General features: G+C 34.4%; 2 protein-coding genes across 3 annotated transcripts; one reads left to right on the top strand and one right to left on the bottom strand.

Moving 5' to 3' along the window:
* The first annotated feature begins 213 nt into the window (after nt 1–213).
* On the top strand, nt 214–4,958 carry LOC112054136 (uncharacterized). Of its 2 annotated transcripts, XM_024093799.2 has the most exons (6): nt 214–426; nt 736–924; nt 999–1,037; nt 1,759–1,897; nt 2,493–2,625; nt 3,780–4,958. In XM_024093799.2, the coding sequence occupies exons 1-6, from the start codon at nt 289–291 to the stop codon at nt 3,934–3,936; spliced, it is 795 nt and encodes a 264-aa protein (XP_023949567.2). In that variant the 5' UTR covers nt 214–288; the 3' UTR covers nt 3,937–4,958. The 2 variants fall into 2 exon arrangements, with proteins under 2 accessions (XP_023949567.2, XP_023949568.2); XM_024093800.2 differs by lacking the exon at nt 999–1,037 and having other exon boundaries at nt 217–426.
* LOC112054134 (ras-related protein Rab-8A) lies at nt 4,334–12,855 on the bottom strand. The gene is made up of 5 exons (XM_024093796.2): nt 12,531–12,855; nt 11,402–11,601; nt 9,994–10,086; nt 9,370–9,483; nt 4,334–7,770 (listed from the first exon to the last, which is right to left on the bottom strand). The coding sequence occupies exons 1-5, from the start codon at nt 12,652–12,654 to the stop codon at nt 7,687–7,689; spliced, it is 615 nt and encodes a 204-aa protein (XP_023949564.1). The 5' UTR covers nt 12,655–12,855; the 3' UTR covers nt 4,334–7,686.
* Between the last annotated feature and the right edge of the window lie 6,154 nt (nt 12,856–19,009).

Genomic DNA, 19,009 nt, shown 5'->3' with positions numbered 1-19,009 from the left:
ATTGCTTTCAATTATTGAAACGGTGCCATTAACACTTGGCAGAAGTACAAAGGATCAATCACCCGGAGCTTAAAGCTTAAAAACCTGTTAAAAGTTATTGGTTAATTTTATTATCTCTATGGTTTTCGACAGTGACAGTTGACAGTGTCATCTTATCATAAAAATGTCAGTGTCACTGTCAAGAGTGTCACTCTTGACAGTGACACTGACATTTTTAAGTCTATGCTCTATGTATCCATAATCAAAACAAATACTTAAAAGGCTTTTATTTATTTTTATTTTTGAATAATGTGGAAAGAACTACAAAAATCTCCAGCATTTTTCTTATTATTGGTTAAAGGACTACGATCTCACATTCTTATTACAGACTATGTTAGAATATGGGAAGTATACTATACTGAAGATGAGTTCATTACTAGTTTTAAGGTAATAATCATGTATTTAAGTATTATTTTAATAAAGTTCGCCCTCTTTTAACATCACAAGTAATTGAAACATCAAAGAGTAGATTGATTGTTTTATTTTAATAAGTGTTTGAATTCATTTTCACATAAGTGTTTTAAAAATCATGGTTATTATGTAAATCAGATTTCGAACGTATATATTTTTTTTATAATCAAGGTATGGTAAGCCTTGGGCTCTGCTGAGAACTTTTGTCTTTGTCAGACATTACAGGTAATTAGCACCAGTAGAGAGGATCCATGGAATGCTAATAATGGTTGTGTCTCATTACAGGAAAATAACCATCTTTTAGAAATGGATAAAAATGAGCTGTTAGAAAAAGGATTTGAAATGCTGGAGGATCTGACTAAAGTAAAGAGCATTAAAATTTCAATTGATGAACAAGTACTCACAGTTTCTATGACAAGATTATTAATGCCATTAAGATTAAATCTTGTGTTAAAAGAAGGATCCAAAGAATTGGTAAGATCGGAGGCATTTAAAAAAAGCATCAATTACTCTAATAACAATAGTAAACATAGTCAATATTTTGACAGCCTGCTACAAATTGGCCTTGTGACCAGGCTTCTCTGAGGGTGAGGAACTGTACTTACTGTACTTTGACCTTAGATTCTTATGCTGCTTCTTTTCCATGCTATTATTTATTAAAGAAGATTTGCCATCTCTTTTAAATATGACCAATATTCCCATTCCCCTCCAACTACTTGGAAAAGACATTATTAGGAGTGGTATTCACTTCTAATACAGTCTTTCCCAACTGGACAATATACCAACAGGGTGGGATCGAACCACCACCTATTATTGATGAGTCTGACTGAACTAATGATGATGACTAATGATGCTTTAATGCACATTGGCAGGCTTAGGGTAATAATGTCAAGTTATAACGGGCACAATCTGTCCCCGATTTTTAATCATGTACAATAACCAAACAATATTAAGTAACTTTAAAGACAAAGTCCATATAGACTAAACTTCCAAACATCACAGTCTTGAGCCGCCAGCATCCAGCGGCTCCCTTCAATCCGCTGGATGTCCTCAGTCTTCCTAGTGGGACTTTACGGTGCTGGCCAGTGGAGCTTTACGGTGCGAGGTCTCCATTCCAGCACCTTAGGATCCCAACGACCCCAACGTCCATTGGCTCTTCGAACTATGTGCCCTTCTCATTAATATTTAAACTTCTCGACTTGATAAGCTATGTTCTGTGTATGTGTATAATATTGGTTTTTCTGCGCATAATATAATATAATATAACTCTTAATATACATATTTAATTACAGTTTCATTCAATTACAGTTTTTTAACAAAATTACACAACCAGCTTTAAAAACCATACAAGATTTGAGGAGTAGTCAAGACGAGTTACGCAGAATGCTTTTCACTAAAGATGATGAGATTGAGGAATACAAGTCTTTTGGAGGGAAAATTAGATATAGTAAGTAAAAACTAAAATGAGTTGTAGAACTCTTTTAGTCATTCACTTTTATTTTTCTCATATTTTTACTGCTGATTTAGTTAGGGTACATTTAATTAAATTCAATTTTACTATTTTTCCTTGCAAAACTTGAAACATCCCAAACTGATCTTAACATCCCCGTAAAAACCTTATAATTTTAGTTCTTGAGGATTTATGCCATTAATAGCAAACACTTGTGTTTTCACCCATGTATTTCCCTTACCCATCCCAGTGGAATTATGGGGATAAAATATACACCCATGTATTTCCCTTACCCATCCCAGTGGAATTATGGGGATAAAATATATACATCGGCTGATGATGATGACTTTAATATTAATAGCTATTAAGTCTACATTGCTGGACATAGGCCTCTTTTAAGCAGCACCCAACCCATCCCACTTTTTCTTTGGCTTTTTGCAATAGCTTTTTCTTTTTTTCTTTGGCGAATCACTTCACTCTGGATTTTATCCCTCAAAGAGATTTCAAGCATAGATTTAAATTTATTTAAGTATAGATTTGAAATTAAAGAATAGTTTTAAATTAATTATCTATTTGAATGTTTTTTTTCCAGCTGCAATAGCACCATACAATGATGCTGCACATATGAAAAAACATTGTTTGTACAAAGATAACTATGGTGATTCTGAAATATCACCTGATGTTTTGGTTAAAACTGTGGACTTACCTAAAGAAAACCCTAAAATGTAAGTATATTAATGACTAGCCGACGCTCTGCGTTTTAACCCGCGTAGTTCTCGTTCCTTTGAGAATATGGAGATAAAATATAGCCCACGACACTCACTAATAAAGTGGCCTTCTAGTGGTAAAAAAAATTTCAAAATCAGTACCGTAGATATAGATATTAAACTACAAACTTTACCACTTTATAATATTAGTTATAATCCCGACCGACTTCACAGGAAATATTATAGTGTGTGTGCAAGGACAGGTGCACTCTTATCTTCCCTCATGGTACGGCAAACCGACACAACCAGTGAGAGATCAGGCACAGGATCGACGGCTTTACATTGACCTGACCCCAGATTCGAATTGTAGACCTCATTGTCCATAGCTGAACCAGCTAACCACGGGACAGTTAGTAATATGCTGTGATATGTGACCATTACAATAAATAAAAGCAATGCTCAAGTTATCTGAACTAATCTAAGCTGTTAGACTGACAAAATTAATATTAATATATATATTTTTTTAATTAGTCCTTTTTTTTTAATTAGTAGTAAGCAATAACATACAGCTTTTTTTAATGATCCTTCCCCCCTATTAGTTATAAATACTTTGTTAAGATAGTCAAACTGGTTGTGGGGTATCAAATAAATTGATGTTTCCAGTGTTGTCAAGGTGCCAGGCCCAATGTGAAAAACTCTGAGCAGAGCTCCTGACTTGTGACAGATGGGTGTAGCGTTAAGGACGTCCTTGACAGTTAACTAACACTCTAAGTGGCATGCACTTCATAGATGCAGAAATGCATTGCCTATCCTAATGACTCAATACCAACCTATGTTCAACCTCAGAATAGTTAAACTTAAAATTTTCCAATTTTTGTGCATACCCTACTTAAAACCATACATGTTAGTGACTGCTCTTCTCCGCTCGAATTGTTTTAACTGCCTAGCTAAATTTAGCATGATCCTACCTGAGCAGTTTTGGATACCTGTATTGACATAGAACTTGCTGCAGTTCTAGAGATGCCAAGGTCTTTAAGCAAGTAATAGAGCGATTTTGCTGGTAATCCTCTTGCACCTACTTCTACTAACTTACTTATAATATGTATTTTAAAACGACTTTTAATTCTTAAACTAGTATTTTCTGCGCATTTATTAGTTCCTTACTATTTCAGCAAAGAAGAAATAATTGAAACTAAAATATCAGCAAAGTTGGAGCCGGTGTCACAGGAGATGAATTTACTGAGTGTAACATCACAATCAAATACTGTTAAAAAAGAGAAAATCAAAACTGAGTCTCAACCAGCAAGAAAGAGGAAATTGAATCTTTGATACTTTATTAATATAATGATATAAGAATATTTCTTTGATGGCTAATTTACTGGTTATTGTTTTGTACGCTGAAACATAACAATACAGTATCTAGGCAACTCAGAAAGCTTTAAGACAGTATAATAGGAGATCAATTAATTGATATACCAACTTCTACTGACAAATATTACCTTATACAAAAAATAAATAATCCAATGTTGTTTGATAGATAGAGTTGAGAGAAAAAAAAACAGTTTAATATTATGTAAAAAAAAACACTATAATAAAATTGTATTTATTACACATAAAGAACTAGTCCAGTTGTGCCACTGAGGTGTTATTCATTGGAGCAGTTTTTTGGTAGTATCTTGCTTTCCTTAACATTAATGATGTGATGTATTATAACAAAACATACTAAATTGACCTATTTTTTTATATTTTAATACAAATGCGTTTAATGAACTTATATCTGCAATCAAGCTACAATATTTTTAAAGGCTTAAATACAATATGGGCATAAAGTATTCTTGAAAGTTCGGTTATAGTCAATCTACTCCGGGAAGACTATTTAGCTCTGGATGTATCTAGCGGTAACAAAAAGACAGGCCGCGTTCATGATATAAACTAAAGCTTCGTTTCGCTAAGCAGGTTGACTTGCAGTTTGAACTATTAAAACTGAATGATGTGTCGCATACAATGTATTTTTCTTTGTATAGTGCGTGCATGCAAGTGCGTTCACTGATCCGCATCGTACGGATCGTATTGAACGGATTTTATATACCGTAAAATTAAAAATCCGTTTTATGCGATGCGTCCGATACGTACGATGCGGGTCTATGGGCGCCTACGTTTACACACCAACACGCTTTTTCAACTGTCTACTGTCAGACATTTGTCTGTACACCTTGCCACTAGGTACACTAAACACCAAATAGACTTCCTAAAGTAGACAAACTATACTATATTTATAATTTACAAATATGAAATGATTGTGTTATGAAATATTGTACAGTGAATAATATATTTATATTTGTCATGTTGAATTTGTCATTTTATTGATTGGGAAACACTATTTATTTTTTGCTGGCAACTCAACACTTAAATATGTCTGTGCTTATATATTGTCTTTTCTATATCACCCAAAGTCCGCCATCACGCATTGAGACTTGGTGGGTTAAAGTTCTAAATCCCCTCTCCAACAAAGAGGTAAACTATAAAGTAAAACAAGCCGTTAAAATAGGACGAAAATGATGATGTGCATGGACTAATAGTCTATGAATGAAATCAAAGTATAATTTTCAGTCTCTTTTCAGTGGGACATTGTCTCTTAAGCTTCTTAGCAAAGAGTTTTTATGTATTCGTTGGTAAGTACCCATTCTGTACATTTTAAGCATAAAACAAGTATATTATGTATGCATATGTTGAGTTTCCAGAAAAAATAATTTGCATAATGTAGGTATAATCGCATACGGTAATGAAATCAGAAATACCTGTATACGCAATGTGTTTATATGTACGTTATTTTGAAAATATATTAAACCATTTACAGAATTCATACAACACAATTATCTGAAACTCCAACATGTGTCTATGTGCGCAAACCTTTAAGGGCACAAGCTCATTAGAGCCACTCGACACCTGTTCTGTATCACCTCGCCGTGTTACAGGTTACTAGCGAGGTGAACTCGTGACGTTGAGAAGTTGATGTAGAGTTTGTATGATCATAGGGGCACTAAACACTAAACATTTGAGGTGTGTGTGGCTCTAATGTGCTATAACCCTTATACTCCAATGAGATCACATTAAAATGCTTATACTTATATTGTCTATGGATTTATACTATTAACAAACGCCTACATGTAAGAAGTTTAAAACTTTCTATTTAAATTCGTAAATTAGTGTCATGATTTATTTCTTACATTTTGGTGAGCAAAGTTTTTTTAATAAAAACGAGTCAAATTATTATTTACGGGGTTTATCTTAAGTATTATAATGATAACACTGTCACTGTTTGTGGTCGTAGTCCTTCGAAACGTTTCGACCAATATCTGCAACTTGATGATTTTTTGTAGATTTTTGAAAGATACGAAAATACGTCGTAAATTAATTTTGTAATAACTAACAATTCCCAAAAAAAGCTTTAAAAACCGCACCATAAAATCAAAGCATAAATAGATTTGTGGTTTTATTTGAAATCAATATGGTCCATCCAACTTCCAATCATAGCTAGCATGAATAAGTTACATTAGGACGTGTCAAAATGCTGAAATTGCATACAAAAATTGTGTTTACAGTCACCAAAATTATTTGCTGTGGCGTAATTATAAGGCAGGGCTGGCAAAAGAGCCAAGAGCCCATGGAACAAAGGGGACCCCAGCACGTGAGGCCCTGAGCTCAGAAATAATATAACATTAAATAATCATGTCGATTTTCCTGGGGTTTATTAGACGGTATAAGTACCTACGTGACTAATTGTTTTAAAGATGCCATTCCTTATCCCATTTTATAGTCGGCTTTTATTTTTTTATTAAATCTTACATCACTCAAATATAATATTTCAACTACACTCTAGTGAATGGTTCAAGTATTCTGTAACTTTCCAACTCTAGATTTTATTAATTTAGGTAATTACCAACAATTATTACCTAGTTCGCCTATATTTTATTCGAATATGCGGAATAGAAATTATCTATTCTTAGAAAATGCAACGAGCACACTTATTGATATAGATATGCATAAAGCGTGCATAGGTACAGTCTCTATTATTAAGCCGGAATTAAAAAATATATAATTACAAATTGTACCTAGTCTATTCTTAAGATTTCAGAATTACCAAGTCAAGGTAAATTCAATCAAGTACAATTAAAAGCCTTCTTTAATAAATTAGCAAAGTTTATTGCAGTTGTTACTGCTCTTTGTGTTTTTCCTAATATTTTTTTTATGGAATTGCATTGCCTACCGACATTTTTATTCCGGCCCTGTCTATAGGCCTATACATACTAACTAGTGAAATCGCAGTGGTACTTTTGCCGGGTGGAGTTATTAGCCAAGGCTTCAGCCTTTCTTTAGCATACGAGACTAGAGATGAACCAATTTACCTACTAAAATATACCTCAACCCAACATTCCAGTTGACACTCTAGGTATTTATTTATTTTAAAATTCCGACACAATGCAAATACCTTACACATCAACTACGAAATCTATATTATAGTCAGTTACCTATCTAAAAAGTATAATATATTATGGTTAGGTAAGTACCTAAGTTGAGAATCTATAATAGATTTTTGTAAAAATTGTCTTGATAAATTCCATTTCCAAATTTTTTAATTATCTAAATTATTAGACTTACGCGTAACTTCCATGATTTCAGCATAATATTATCAACAATTTCTTTGATGTTAATATTTTTAGGGTCTTAACTATAAAACTATAAAATTTATTTTCGTTCGCATTTTTAAAAAGCGTAATATTTTAGGTAAACGAATAACTATGAATTATTAGTTATTAAAATATTCATAAGTAGGTAACTAGGTAGGTAACACTAATACTGCTGTTTTCTTTGTTGTAGAACTAGGTTCCTTTAATATTTCTGAGACTGCATCTCTGATCGTTGCTTGCCCATCCACACAATGCATAGGTAAATGTTTTTTAAAACATCTCTTTCGTTTAGATTATCAACTACTGTTAAAATTAACTAACTACCTACTTATGTCTAATTTGCAATGGTGATTTTATTAGAAGACAGTTAGGTCTTATAAAAATTATACGGCTAACAGCTACACTTTGACACGTCTGTTTCAGATTCAGATGCCTTTATAACGTTGTCTCGTTCCTTTAACTCGAAAGCGTCAGCCTGTAAAATAAAAATAGTGTTATTTAGTTGGTGTCTTTATTATCTACAAGTGCGTATTAAGCAAAATTAAATTGAACACCTCAAAATACAAGGAGAATACTAGGCAGAGTGCTGTAACTATTGGCAGGTGGGTCTGGTCCACGGTCCGGGGAGCTCGGAAAAAGAACAATTTTTCTGGGCCCCGTCCAATTTATCCGTCACGAGCCTCATGTACTATAGTCACGCCATCCAATACCGCTAGGTAGGTATGTTTTACAAAAAAGGTCAATTTCGGAAACCATATTGTAGTTAAGCAAATCTTTTTGTTTTTGTGAGGAGCTTTTTTTGTAGAATTTGATCGTTTGTACGTGCCTACCTAGTGTTTATTTAGACACGATTAATGTTTCCTTTAATCGGTAAAGTCAGGAGGTGGTGCGGCAGTAATTGCGATTTCAACATACCATAGATATACTCAAAATACGAGTCGATACGATACTCGATATTTTTCTGTTCTTCGTTGCAGTATTTAAGTAGGTATGCCTTTCTGTTCCAATTACGACTTTGTGCCAGTGGTGTAACTATAGGGTAGCGTGGTAATTAGGGTAGGTGGTATTCCGTCCCCAATACGAGGCTTACCAGCACAGAATAACACACCAGCACACATAATCCAGCACACTTATTATTTTATTCGGTTCTTATCGGAACCCAAAGCGATGAATTTTCAACGGGCACTAAAATTATAGTTAGGCCACTGTTTTGTGCCCAGTAGTATAACTATATGCCCACGGTTCGAAGAAGCACACAGCCTGCAAAGCCTGACCATGAGCTCAGAAGTGATTTAAGAATTTAATAACATACGTGACGATTTGTCTTTAGCCCCAATCAATGAATTCGCTACACCATCAGGTGGTACCCTACTATTTGTGCCGTTTATAACAACTAGGACCAGTTATTTCTAAGCGTTGAATATTGAGGTTAAACTTGCTGAAGTTATTAAAATTATTTCAACATCTTAGTTAAATCAATCTTGTTCAAGGGAAGTTCATTGTCACTTTTCTGTATTTTTTGCATTTGTATAAAAAAGTCCTAAAGTTTTGTGAGGATGTCCGTCGGTGCCAGATTGTCTTGTTCGTGTAGATATCATATTACAGGACTTGAGATGTTATACTTTACTGTCATCCGGTAACATGATGCATAAAAAAGTGTCCGCTTCGACCACACGAAGGTGCAACGTCCGATGTTAAATCGACAAAAAAAATTTACTCCCAAAAATAAAGCCGTTTACCTGACTATTAGTCAAGTTTTGATATTTGCAAGGTTTTACCTATTTACTGAAGGCAATTGTTACCTATCGTAATGACGATTTTATCTGTGTTGCTTTCTGAATTTATGTTTCAAAGTGAAACTGAAAACAAACGAGAATATTTGATATGGCCCATGGTGCCTACCATAACTGATTTTGAATTTGGAATTTTTATTTTCGACTGATAAATGGTCGATTTCAATTTTCGTTCCAAGTGTTCCAAGTTTCCAAGTGTTTACCTACTTGTAACTCTTTGAGTTCAAAGACCTTGTTGTTCCATAATATAAATTTTATGTAATTATAATATTTAATTTTACCTTAGTCTCTCGATATTCTCGTATTTTCCTCGCTAAAGTCACAAAAGCTTCCTCTATATTGATATTACTTTTGCACGATACTTCAAAGAAGGGCATATCGAAGTCATCAGCAATCTAGGAGAAAATTAAGAAAGTTGTAAAATAAACTAAACGTTAAATAAATGTGTACGCAGTTACTGCTCATAAATATGTAGCTATTTAGCCAGTGGTGTGCACTTCATAGATGCAAAAAATGCCTTGAAGACCCTATACGAACATCTTGGAGACATTCCATTTTGTACATTTAGTACCTATACGGACTAAATGTACATAATGTACGAGTATAATGCATACACTAGTTAAATTCCGCCACTGCTATATCGTCGTCGTCGTTATCAACCCATATACGGCTTACTGCTGAGCTCGAGTCTCCTCTCAGAATGAGAGGGGTTAGGCCAATAGTCCACCACGCTGGCCCAATGCGGATTGGCAGACTTCACACACGCAGAGAATTAAGAAATTCTCTGGTGTGCAGGTTTCCTCACGATGTTTTCCTTCACCGTTTGAGACACGTGATATTTAATATATACAGATGTATAATTTGTATATATGCCTAAAGTGATAGATGCAATAAAATTTGCTTACCTTTTGGCCCCTTTCTTTTGGTACTGCCCGGTGGTTATCGTGCACATCACATTTATTGCCCACTAAAACTTTTATAACATCTGGAGATGCATACTGAAAGAAACATAAAAGTGCCGTATTAATTTTAGCTGTAGATCGTCTATTTCTTTAAGTTTTATTTAGCTCGGCACCGTCATCAAGCCCATCTGTAAAATATTCTAAGACTAGCGGACGCCCGCGACTTCGCCCGCGTGAAGTAGATGTAAACTTTTAACTACCCCTGCCTTACCCTACTCCTACTCCTACCATACCCTACCCTACCCCTACCCCTACCCTACCCATTATGGCTGCACACGCGACGGAAGATTACAAAATTGAGTAATTTCTCCCGTTTTCCCAACATTTCCCTTCACTGCTCTGCTCCTATTGATCGTAGCGTGATGAAAAGTATACTATAACCTGCCCAGGAGTATGAAGAATAATTGTACTAAGTTTCGTTAAAATCCGTCGAGTAGTTTTTGTTTCTATAACGAACATACAGACAGACAGACAAAAATTTTACTGATTGCATTTTTGGCATCAGTATCGATCACTAATCACCCCCTGATAGTTATTTTGAAAATGTATTTCATGTACAGAATTGACCTCTCTACAGATTTATTATAAGTATAGATTGTAGCAAAAGACGCTGTTTATTGTCCATGAAGTAAAGCCTTGTAGTCCGAATTATATTACACTTGATTGTACCCTGAAAGTAAAACCGTGATGGGTATAAGATTTCATAATTAGACGGTATTGATGTATTACAGTTAACTGGCTAAGTGGCTGCATAGCTTAACCCTATTTAATTATTGAGTGAAAGTAAAGTTTTGTTTGCCTAGCCTGTGATTTCATGTCAAACAAACGTCAACTCTAATCGATGTGCCCATGACTCATAGATTTACCACCGTACATATTGAGTCGATCAATAGACATACATACGAGTAGATAAGTAAACAAAAGGCAATAACGTTTCGTTTGAGCCAAATTTACTGCATTAGATCCGTTTCCATCAAATAGACCAATCAAATGATGAGATTTATGATTCACACAAGGCGCCCCGTATAAAAAATTTAAAATTAAATTCGTTTAAGCGTTATCAAAAAGCGTCACCGTATGCACCGTTACAAAACTTTGTTTTGCAGCATATCACTAAAAATAAAAGTTTGTAGGTAGTTTCTCCGACCGCATCTCTAATAATCGGCTTATTCGCAATACCATGCCGGAGAGTTTCAGGTATTAATTTGCGGTAGGCCCTTCTATGGAAGTTGATAACTTTTCTGGCATTCCACCTATCGCAATAAATTATCTGAATCAACTTTTCCATGTGCACAGATCTACCTATATTCTTCACCAATGGAAAAACGAAAAAGAAATTCAAACTATTTACCTCTTGTATATTCCTCAGCCAGTACGAAAGGTGGTTAAAAGATTCCAGATTGGTGATGTCATACATAAGTATTATCCCCATAGCACCTCGGTAGTAAGCCGTAGTTAGAGTCCGAAATCTCTCCTGGCCCGCCGTGTCCCATATTTGAAGTTTGATTGGCACACCGTCCAGATTTATTATCTTTTGTTTGAAATCTATTCCTGTGGATTTGAAAACATAGTGTATGTATATTGGTGTTGGTTATTCGGTATTCTACTGTTAGGCTAACGAAACACATTAGGGTTAGTAGTGTTCTAAGTCAGTCCGATTCTTTAAGTTTTATTACGGATTTACCCATACGCCTTATATTTTGGAACCTGATACATTTTAACTTTGTGTACTTAGTGTGCAATAAAGAGTTATATATATTATGAGGTCTGACAGCTTGTGATGGAAAGTGGCATTTTTACCGGCTACATCCCAAAGCAACCTATCTACTAGGTACTAGACGATTCCCCGCGATTTCACCCGCCTAGTTCCCCTTTCCTTGATAATACGGGGATCATACACTCACAAATAACTTGTCTTTCTAGTGGTAAAATAATTTTCACTAACAGTTTAATGGATCCAAAGATTACCCCCGACAATACGTACCACAAACTTTACCTCTTTATAATAATGTTATAAAGATAAATAGGTATCTAATCAAATCAAATCTACTTGTTTCAAGTAGGCTTACTTTACAACCACTTTGAAATGTCTAGTTTGTGGTATCACCCATCTACAATGAAGGTAGTTAGTTAGGTACGAAAGATTAAAGTAACGTTAACGATCCGATTATTTCATTATAAGGTTTCTTTGTACTGTACAGGAAAAGCAATACAGATACTTACTTAAAAATAATAGGTCTAGTACATGCTTGATACTTGAGTGTGAGTATTTTTAAATTGAAAAGTTCATTAAATATTAAAACCGCGATGAATTGTGTGGAAACATTGATTGTGGACCTTAACGTAACTGCAAAGGTATTTAAATTCTTTGTTTAAGTATTTCAACATCCGCAACGAGAAAGTATAATTCTTTTGTTACAATGAAACGAAACTAATTTCACTAACAAAGACATAAAACTAAAAATAAATACATTACTCACCTATTGTTGATATGTAAATATCGTAATATCTTTCATCACAATATCTATGCACTATACACGTTTTGCCCACATTAGAATCACCTAAAACCAATAACTTATACGTAGCAGAAAAATCTAAAGCCATATTTTTTGTTTACTTTGATTCCTATACGCGGGTGTTAGCTCAAAACATCGGGCGAACTGTCAAACTGTGAAAAATCAATGTTAGCGACAGCGCATGTGCAGGATTACCCTTGTCTCAAATGAAAACTAATATAAGATAATGCCTCCGAGAGGTGGGCCTTCCTTGAGACCGTCTGTACTGGTGTGACGGTGCAGACACCGTATCGACCGTTCGTTTAATGTTGCTTTTTTGTGTAACATTCTAATAAAAGCCGAATTTGTTAAGAAGTTACTTGGATTTGGCATTGTACCTACTTACAACGTTTCGACGAAAAAATTTGATTTATACCTGAGACCTTTATCATTATCTTTTCATTCAATGTCAAGTTACCGCTTGACCGCAATATCACTTAATAGTATATCTAAGTAACCAACTATTATAGACTAGTTTATCATCTTAGTTTAGTGCGGAAAACTTTAATAATAATAATAATAATAAGCCGTTTATTCCCAAATCACACATACAAAATAATATAATACAAACAATTAAAAAGGATAAAGAACTTAAAACTAACTTAAATTAACAAAACTTAATTCTAAAATAATAAATTCTAAAATAATAAATATTTATTGTAGGTTGATATTTTTCTAGCTGTGTTATTTGGGTACCCATTTTCGGGTAAAGGCCTCCTCCATCATGACCCAACGCTCTCTGTCTGCAGCAAGCCTCGTCCATGTACGACCTGCGACCTCTTCGATATCGTCTCTCCAACGAGCGTGCGGTCTGCCGCGCGGCCGGATGTGATGCGGAAAACTTTAGTTTAGCTAAATTCTAGCCTTATTAAATCCGAGATCAAGTCCAGTATGTTCTGTTTCGAATTTGCTTTAAATCTGATTGTAAGAGCGATTACGCCTGACTCCTCAAAACATACAACATTTTCACAATAAGGAAATGCCATTTTCTACCATAATAAGTTATTACGAGTTGTTATGCCCGAGAAATAATCAATCCCCGGGCTAGATTGCGTATCTCTAAGTGTTAACCTTCCGGGTTCGGTGGGTGTCTTTCCAACATTAAGAGTTCCATTATACTTACCATTTATTTCATTTAAATCTTCATATCTGACTGCGTCATCTCGGTGGTCCCTGTAGTATGTAAATCGCTTATGTGTTGCATTGCGCCCACTACGTTGTCCTGATCAGTTATCACCCTTTGTTGACCAATGCTTGTATTTTTATCCTATCTTCTGGGTTCAAGGTTAACATTTATACGGAATGTGAATAAATGCTTCACATTTATTGCATTTATTTCACTCTTTCAAGATATATTTTCTGCAGACTATGCTAATGTGCATTTACATACGTATATAACCATATATTATGCGTGGTTTATATCAAAATTACGAGATGTTTTTACGATCCACTAGCTTATGCCTGGAGATTTATGTGTGTGATTTCATTCTTATACTATGCGGATAATCCTACGACCTGATCATCACCCTTATGACCTTCAGACGTAGCAGTGTTCTTAATTTGAGTAAGAGATCCTAAGTTCAATTTTTTTTAAAGAATTTGTGAATAGTTATTTACTGATTTACAGAAATGTTATTTAGCAATCCAAAAATATTTAACACCCTATTAGCAAAGGCTAGGCATAAAGTACCAAGCAGAGTTTGAAATACACATAAAGTTTATATTATTTTAATCAGAGATGTCAATACGAAAACTATTTATACAAGATACAATATTTTAGATGCAGTATAATTCTATTAGTAGTTCCTTTTACGTCAACACGTTCTGACCGCATTCAAGCTTTTGGATCACCGTATAATGGAACAGGATACCATGTAGTGGTTTAATAGAGCCTATCTCAGTGTATCGATAAAGCCTGAGCCACAATAAATAAGTCTACAATGTTCAAATATATTTTTCTTAACAGTTATCTTATCGGCGCTTAGTTAGGTAGGTACATGAAGATCAAAGAAAACTTATTTATGAATAAAAACTTAACAAGAACAATCTAAGTTTTTTAACATTTTAAAGTATAATATAATTGAAATGGTTAACGTTTAAAATACCTAATTATTGCATGCAACAGCTGTGGTGCAAGATAGTTTTATAGAAACACCTACTCAATAAAAATACATCATAATTTATAAATATTTAAGAACTTACTAGCAGACGTCACGTGTGGTCCCCGTAAAAATGCGGTGATAAAATATAGCCTATAGCACTCTGGGATAGTGTAGCTTCCTAAAATGAAAGAATTTTTGAAATCGGTTCAGTAGTTTCAGAGCCTATTTAATGCAAACAAACAATCAAATCTTTCCTCTTTATAATATTAGTATAGATAAGTGCATATAAACGATTTAAGACGATGTTTAATGATCAGAATAAGAGTTATTGCGATCTGAAAGCGTTAATGTTGTACACGCTAACCATGTCATTGAGAGAGTTTAATAAACCTAGATAGGTACACCTCTTAACAAATTATTTAACCCAATAATTTAAAATAACCCGATACTCAAACGAGAGCACAGTATTTTATCCTTCGTTATTCTTATCTGTCGTTATCAACCCATATTCGGCTCACTACTGAGCTCGAGTCTCCCCTCAGAATGAGAGGGGTTAGGTCCGCCACGCTTGCCCAATGCAAACTGGCAGACTTTACACACGCAGATAATCAAGACAATTCTCTGCTATGCAGGTTTCCTCACAATGTTTTCCGTCACCGTTTGGGGCACGTGAAATTTATTTTCTTAAAATGCACACAACTGAAAAGTTAAAGGTGCATGCCGGATTCGAACCCACACCCTCCGGAATCGGAGGCAGAGGTCTTATGCACTAGGCTATCACGGCTCTTATCTGTATCATATTGTATTATTAACAAAAAATAAAATTAGTTTAAAAAAAATCCCTTATACAAATGCTTAAAGGTTAACATAAGCATGTACCTACTGTCGACCACTTTCTTTTTTAAATTGTTGAAAAAGTAAAATAAAGTGCGCGCCGTTTCATAAATAATCGTGAGTCAAGTGCGTGACTTATTCACTTGACGTTCCGGGTCACACAGTAGCAGCTAAGTCACCATGCATTACGCGGTCAGGAAGACTACAGCTTCATTTGTCAAAGAACCGCAAGCAAGCCGCCGGCGCGGCTTGATGTATTGTAAATAGCTGCAATTTTGACATTTGCGTTCCATTTACCATTTACGGCTACGTCTACTGCTTCTGTGTATCCCCCCTTTATAATTTGCGGTGAATGATGAATGCTCTGTTGTTCTAACTTAAATAACATGCTTCGTTTTATTACTCAATCTTCATGTGTAGATATACCTCCGTATAGGCATAGGTATTCCGTAAGATTACCATCAAAGTTAGCACTTAGTGATTTAAATAAACTTGAAACTTTTTTACTAACAATTAAGTCGTACTTACTTAAACAATCTAGCACATTGACTCATTGATTACCTATACCTACCATAATATAAAATTAAAGTCAAAGCTATAGTTTAAATGTTATCGTAATGCACATTTTTTAAATCATCTATCATCTATCATCATAGTAAATTGTTTTTGTCTGAAAGTTTCAGCTTCAAATTCATTATTGCCAACAACTTATAGCAAAAGTTTCTGTCGAAAATTACTTTAAAAATATGGCTTTCGCTTTTTTTTCGCAACATTGTGTTCTTCTATTCAAGTTGGTCACTTGACATCGTTGCTTTATTAGGTAGTTAAATACCCTGTCACAAATTCCATATTTACTATATTACTGGTAGAAATTGAACTTGAGTTAATTATTATTATTAAGATAGAATAGGTGTTATATGTATATGTAATATGTTACGACTAGGTAATCGTTTTGTTTTGAGTTACAATAATCAAAAATAATACAATAGTGTAGTTGTTAAATGGCCAAAAAATAATTGAATTAAACGGTTGGCAAAATTAATCGGCTGTATTTAATTACACTTGACACATTATAAATGTCCAAATAAAACTTGAAGGCACCGAAGCGGAATCCATTACATTGCACAACAATGTAAATATCGTGTTATACCTCTGTACTTATTAATAAAAATGATTAATATTACACAATAGTAAATTAATTACGAGTCTGTATCATTAGTATCTGAAATACTTGCTTTTTTATGAATCGAGTTGGCCGTGAGTTCGATATCGATCGATCCTTCGATCTGTCGAATATGTCTACAATACAATATACCCTAAATACATTGTTGTACATTGTTTTTAATATTTTTTTTCCGATCTTAACTGCTTTTATATCAATTTCTGCACTAAAAATTGTCTGGATACCAAGATTTAATTTGGGGAGTACCTATGCTCTGGGAGTTTTCTGTTTAGTTCTTTTAATATTTTCTAAAGAGATTCGCTAGGTACAACAGTAACGTTTAGAAGTTAATCATTATGCTTGTAGTTAACGGTTTTAACGGTTTTAATGGTTTGTTTATTATTTATCGTTTATTCCTAAAATCCCAATGCATCTTCCGTTTCTCCTACCAACTTCAATGCGAGTAAGTTCTGCTCATACAGATTATTGGCATTTAAGCAAGCTAGTTCTATTAGTTCTAGTAAGTATTTGAGATAGTAGTTCTTTCCTCAATTTTTAGAAAATAGCGCGAGGTAGATGCTATGTTTAAAAGTCAGTATCCCTTGAGCTCATAATTAATGGTTTGATTATTATCATTTAATTATCTTTTGTTTCCACTACTACAACACAGGTATCTCAAACACTACAAAACTTTATTCAAACAGCGTCAAAGCAAGCAAGTTCTGCCATAAGCTGTATTACCTATCGATTACCAGCAGGCGTAATCAGCAGCAAAGCGCTTACTCAAAACACTAATACAAACACAAACACTCGTCAAATAATAATAATGAACATATAACAAATAAGGCTAGTTGTTTTTAAAAACTCATCATGGTAACCATAGCTTTTAAATGTTAATTTAAAAAGTAGTTAAAAAGATTAACCTGAAATTCCTATAATTTGTTTGCCTTCATTAAAAATTTTATATTCACTTAAATGTCGAAAGCCCACTGGCACCCTACACTTACTCATCGCTTCTGTATTATTAGAGGTTGTTTCGAAACCATAACCTCGTATTGTTGTGGTCAAGGACAAAAAAGTAATAAATAAAGGTTTATTTCAATTGTATAAATATTAAACTGTTTTCTTGTGTATTCGTAAATGTGAAAACGTGAGCAAATATAATTAAAAGTAACAGTTCTAGATTTTACCCGCGATTTCATCCGCATGGTTTACAGTATGTAGGTAACAAAGAACAATGAAACAAGTTAAAGCGTACCTGCTACCTGTAACTAGTCCGCCGTGAGTCCCTTTGCTCTATTTTAAATACCATCTATAGTAAAAAGTTATCAAAAAAGATAGTTCATTAGTTAGTTATTTTTTTATTTTTGTCGACCCTGAAGCCAACGTTAAGTAGATTTAACCACGGAATTAAAAATACACGAAAATGTTAGCTTTAACGTTTTCTGTTCTGTGGATGTAACACTACCTACTTACGGTACCTATTTTAGATATTTTAAAATCGAGTGAATATCAGGCTTTGTTTCCTCTCGATAATCGGTCCCACGAATATATTGTGATGTCAACAGAAACTTGCGGAGATGCCAATAAGCATTGTTTTAATTGTAACACTGGGTTACATTCGAATTTAGTCCCAATGATCAGATTTACCTAATATTAGGTAGGTATAGGTAAAGACGTAGACTGACCAAAAAAACAAAAAATCCATGAAATAAGCACTGAGCTATTTATGGTATCCCCGATCCAGGTCTTTTCTTCTGGTCAGGCTTTACCAAATATTATCGCTTAGGTAGTTACAAATACATCCCCGTCATAGTTTGCGAGTGTCGTTACCCCTGTTAAGTTTTATGTCCTTGACTTCTAAGAAAGCCTAAGATTACAGTCTAAGAAAGCGCAAAGGCTGTTAACCTTCAAAACGCGTGTCGTTCGAGAATGACTAAACGCATTGTAGTCATTTGTAATCGTCATCATTCGGTTTGATATCGATTAGACTATCACTTTCGTCGAGTGCTCTATTGTTTATGATATGATCTTTTTTATTTAATGAGCTCGCGGATCCGGTTGATTGTTACCTAATGGTCACGCACTTGTGGGAACTTCAAGACAATTGAACGAGAGCCTGCGGTAACCAGACCAAAATAAGTACTAGGTACTTATCATAAGGATACTGAAAGTTTGTCAGTTCATGCTCCTATCAAGGAAGGATGGATGGATGGAAGGATTCTATCTTATCCAGGTATTACAGAGGACATACCAACGAGTAATAGACGTGAATGGAAGAAATTGACATATTTTGCCCATATATT

Source organism: Bicyclus anynana, chromosome 12 (assembly GCF_947172395.1).
Source record: "Bicyclus anynana chromosome 12, ilBicAnyn1.1, whole genome shotgun sequence".
NCBI classification, from domain to species: Eukaryota; Metazoa; Arthropoda; class Insecta; order Lepidoptera; family Nymphalidae; genus Bicyclus; species Bicyclus anynana.
The sequence above is the reverse complement of the archived record's forward strand: the minus strand, read 5'-3'. Positions and strand labels throughout refer to the sequence as shown.

Coding starts and splice junctions, on each gene's coding strand:
- LOC112054136 (XM_024093799.2), top strand. CDS start 289: ATGTGGAAAGAACTACAAAAATCTCCAGCATTTTTCTTATTATTGGTT. Junction 427..735: donor AGTTCATTACTAGTTTTAAG/GTAATAATCATG, acceptor GTCTCATTACAG/GAAAATAACCATCTTTTAGA. Junction 2,626..3,779: donor CCTAAAGAAAACCCTAAAAT/GTAAGTATATTA, acceptor TTACTATTTCAG/CAAAGAAGAAATAATTGAAA.
- LOC112054134 (XM_024093796.2), bottom strand. CDS start 12,654: ATGGCTTTAGATTTTTCTGCTACGTATAAGTTATTGGTTTTAGGTGAT. Junction 11,602..12,530: donor TATTTACATATCAACAATAG/GTGAGTAATGTA, acceptor TCAAATCCACAG/GAATAGATTTCAAACAAAAG. Junction 7,771..9,369: donor GAGAATATCGAGAGACTAAG/GTAAAATTAAAT, acceptor TTTATTTTACAG/GCTGACGCTTTCGAGTTAAA.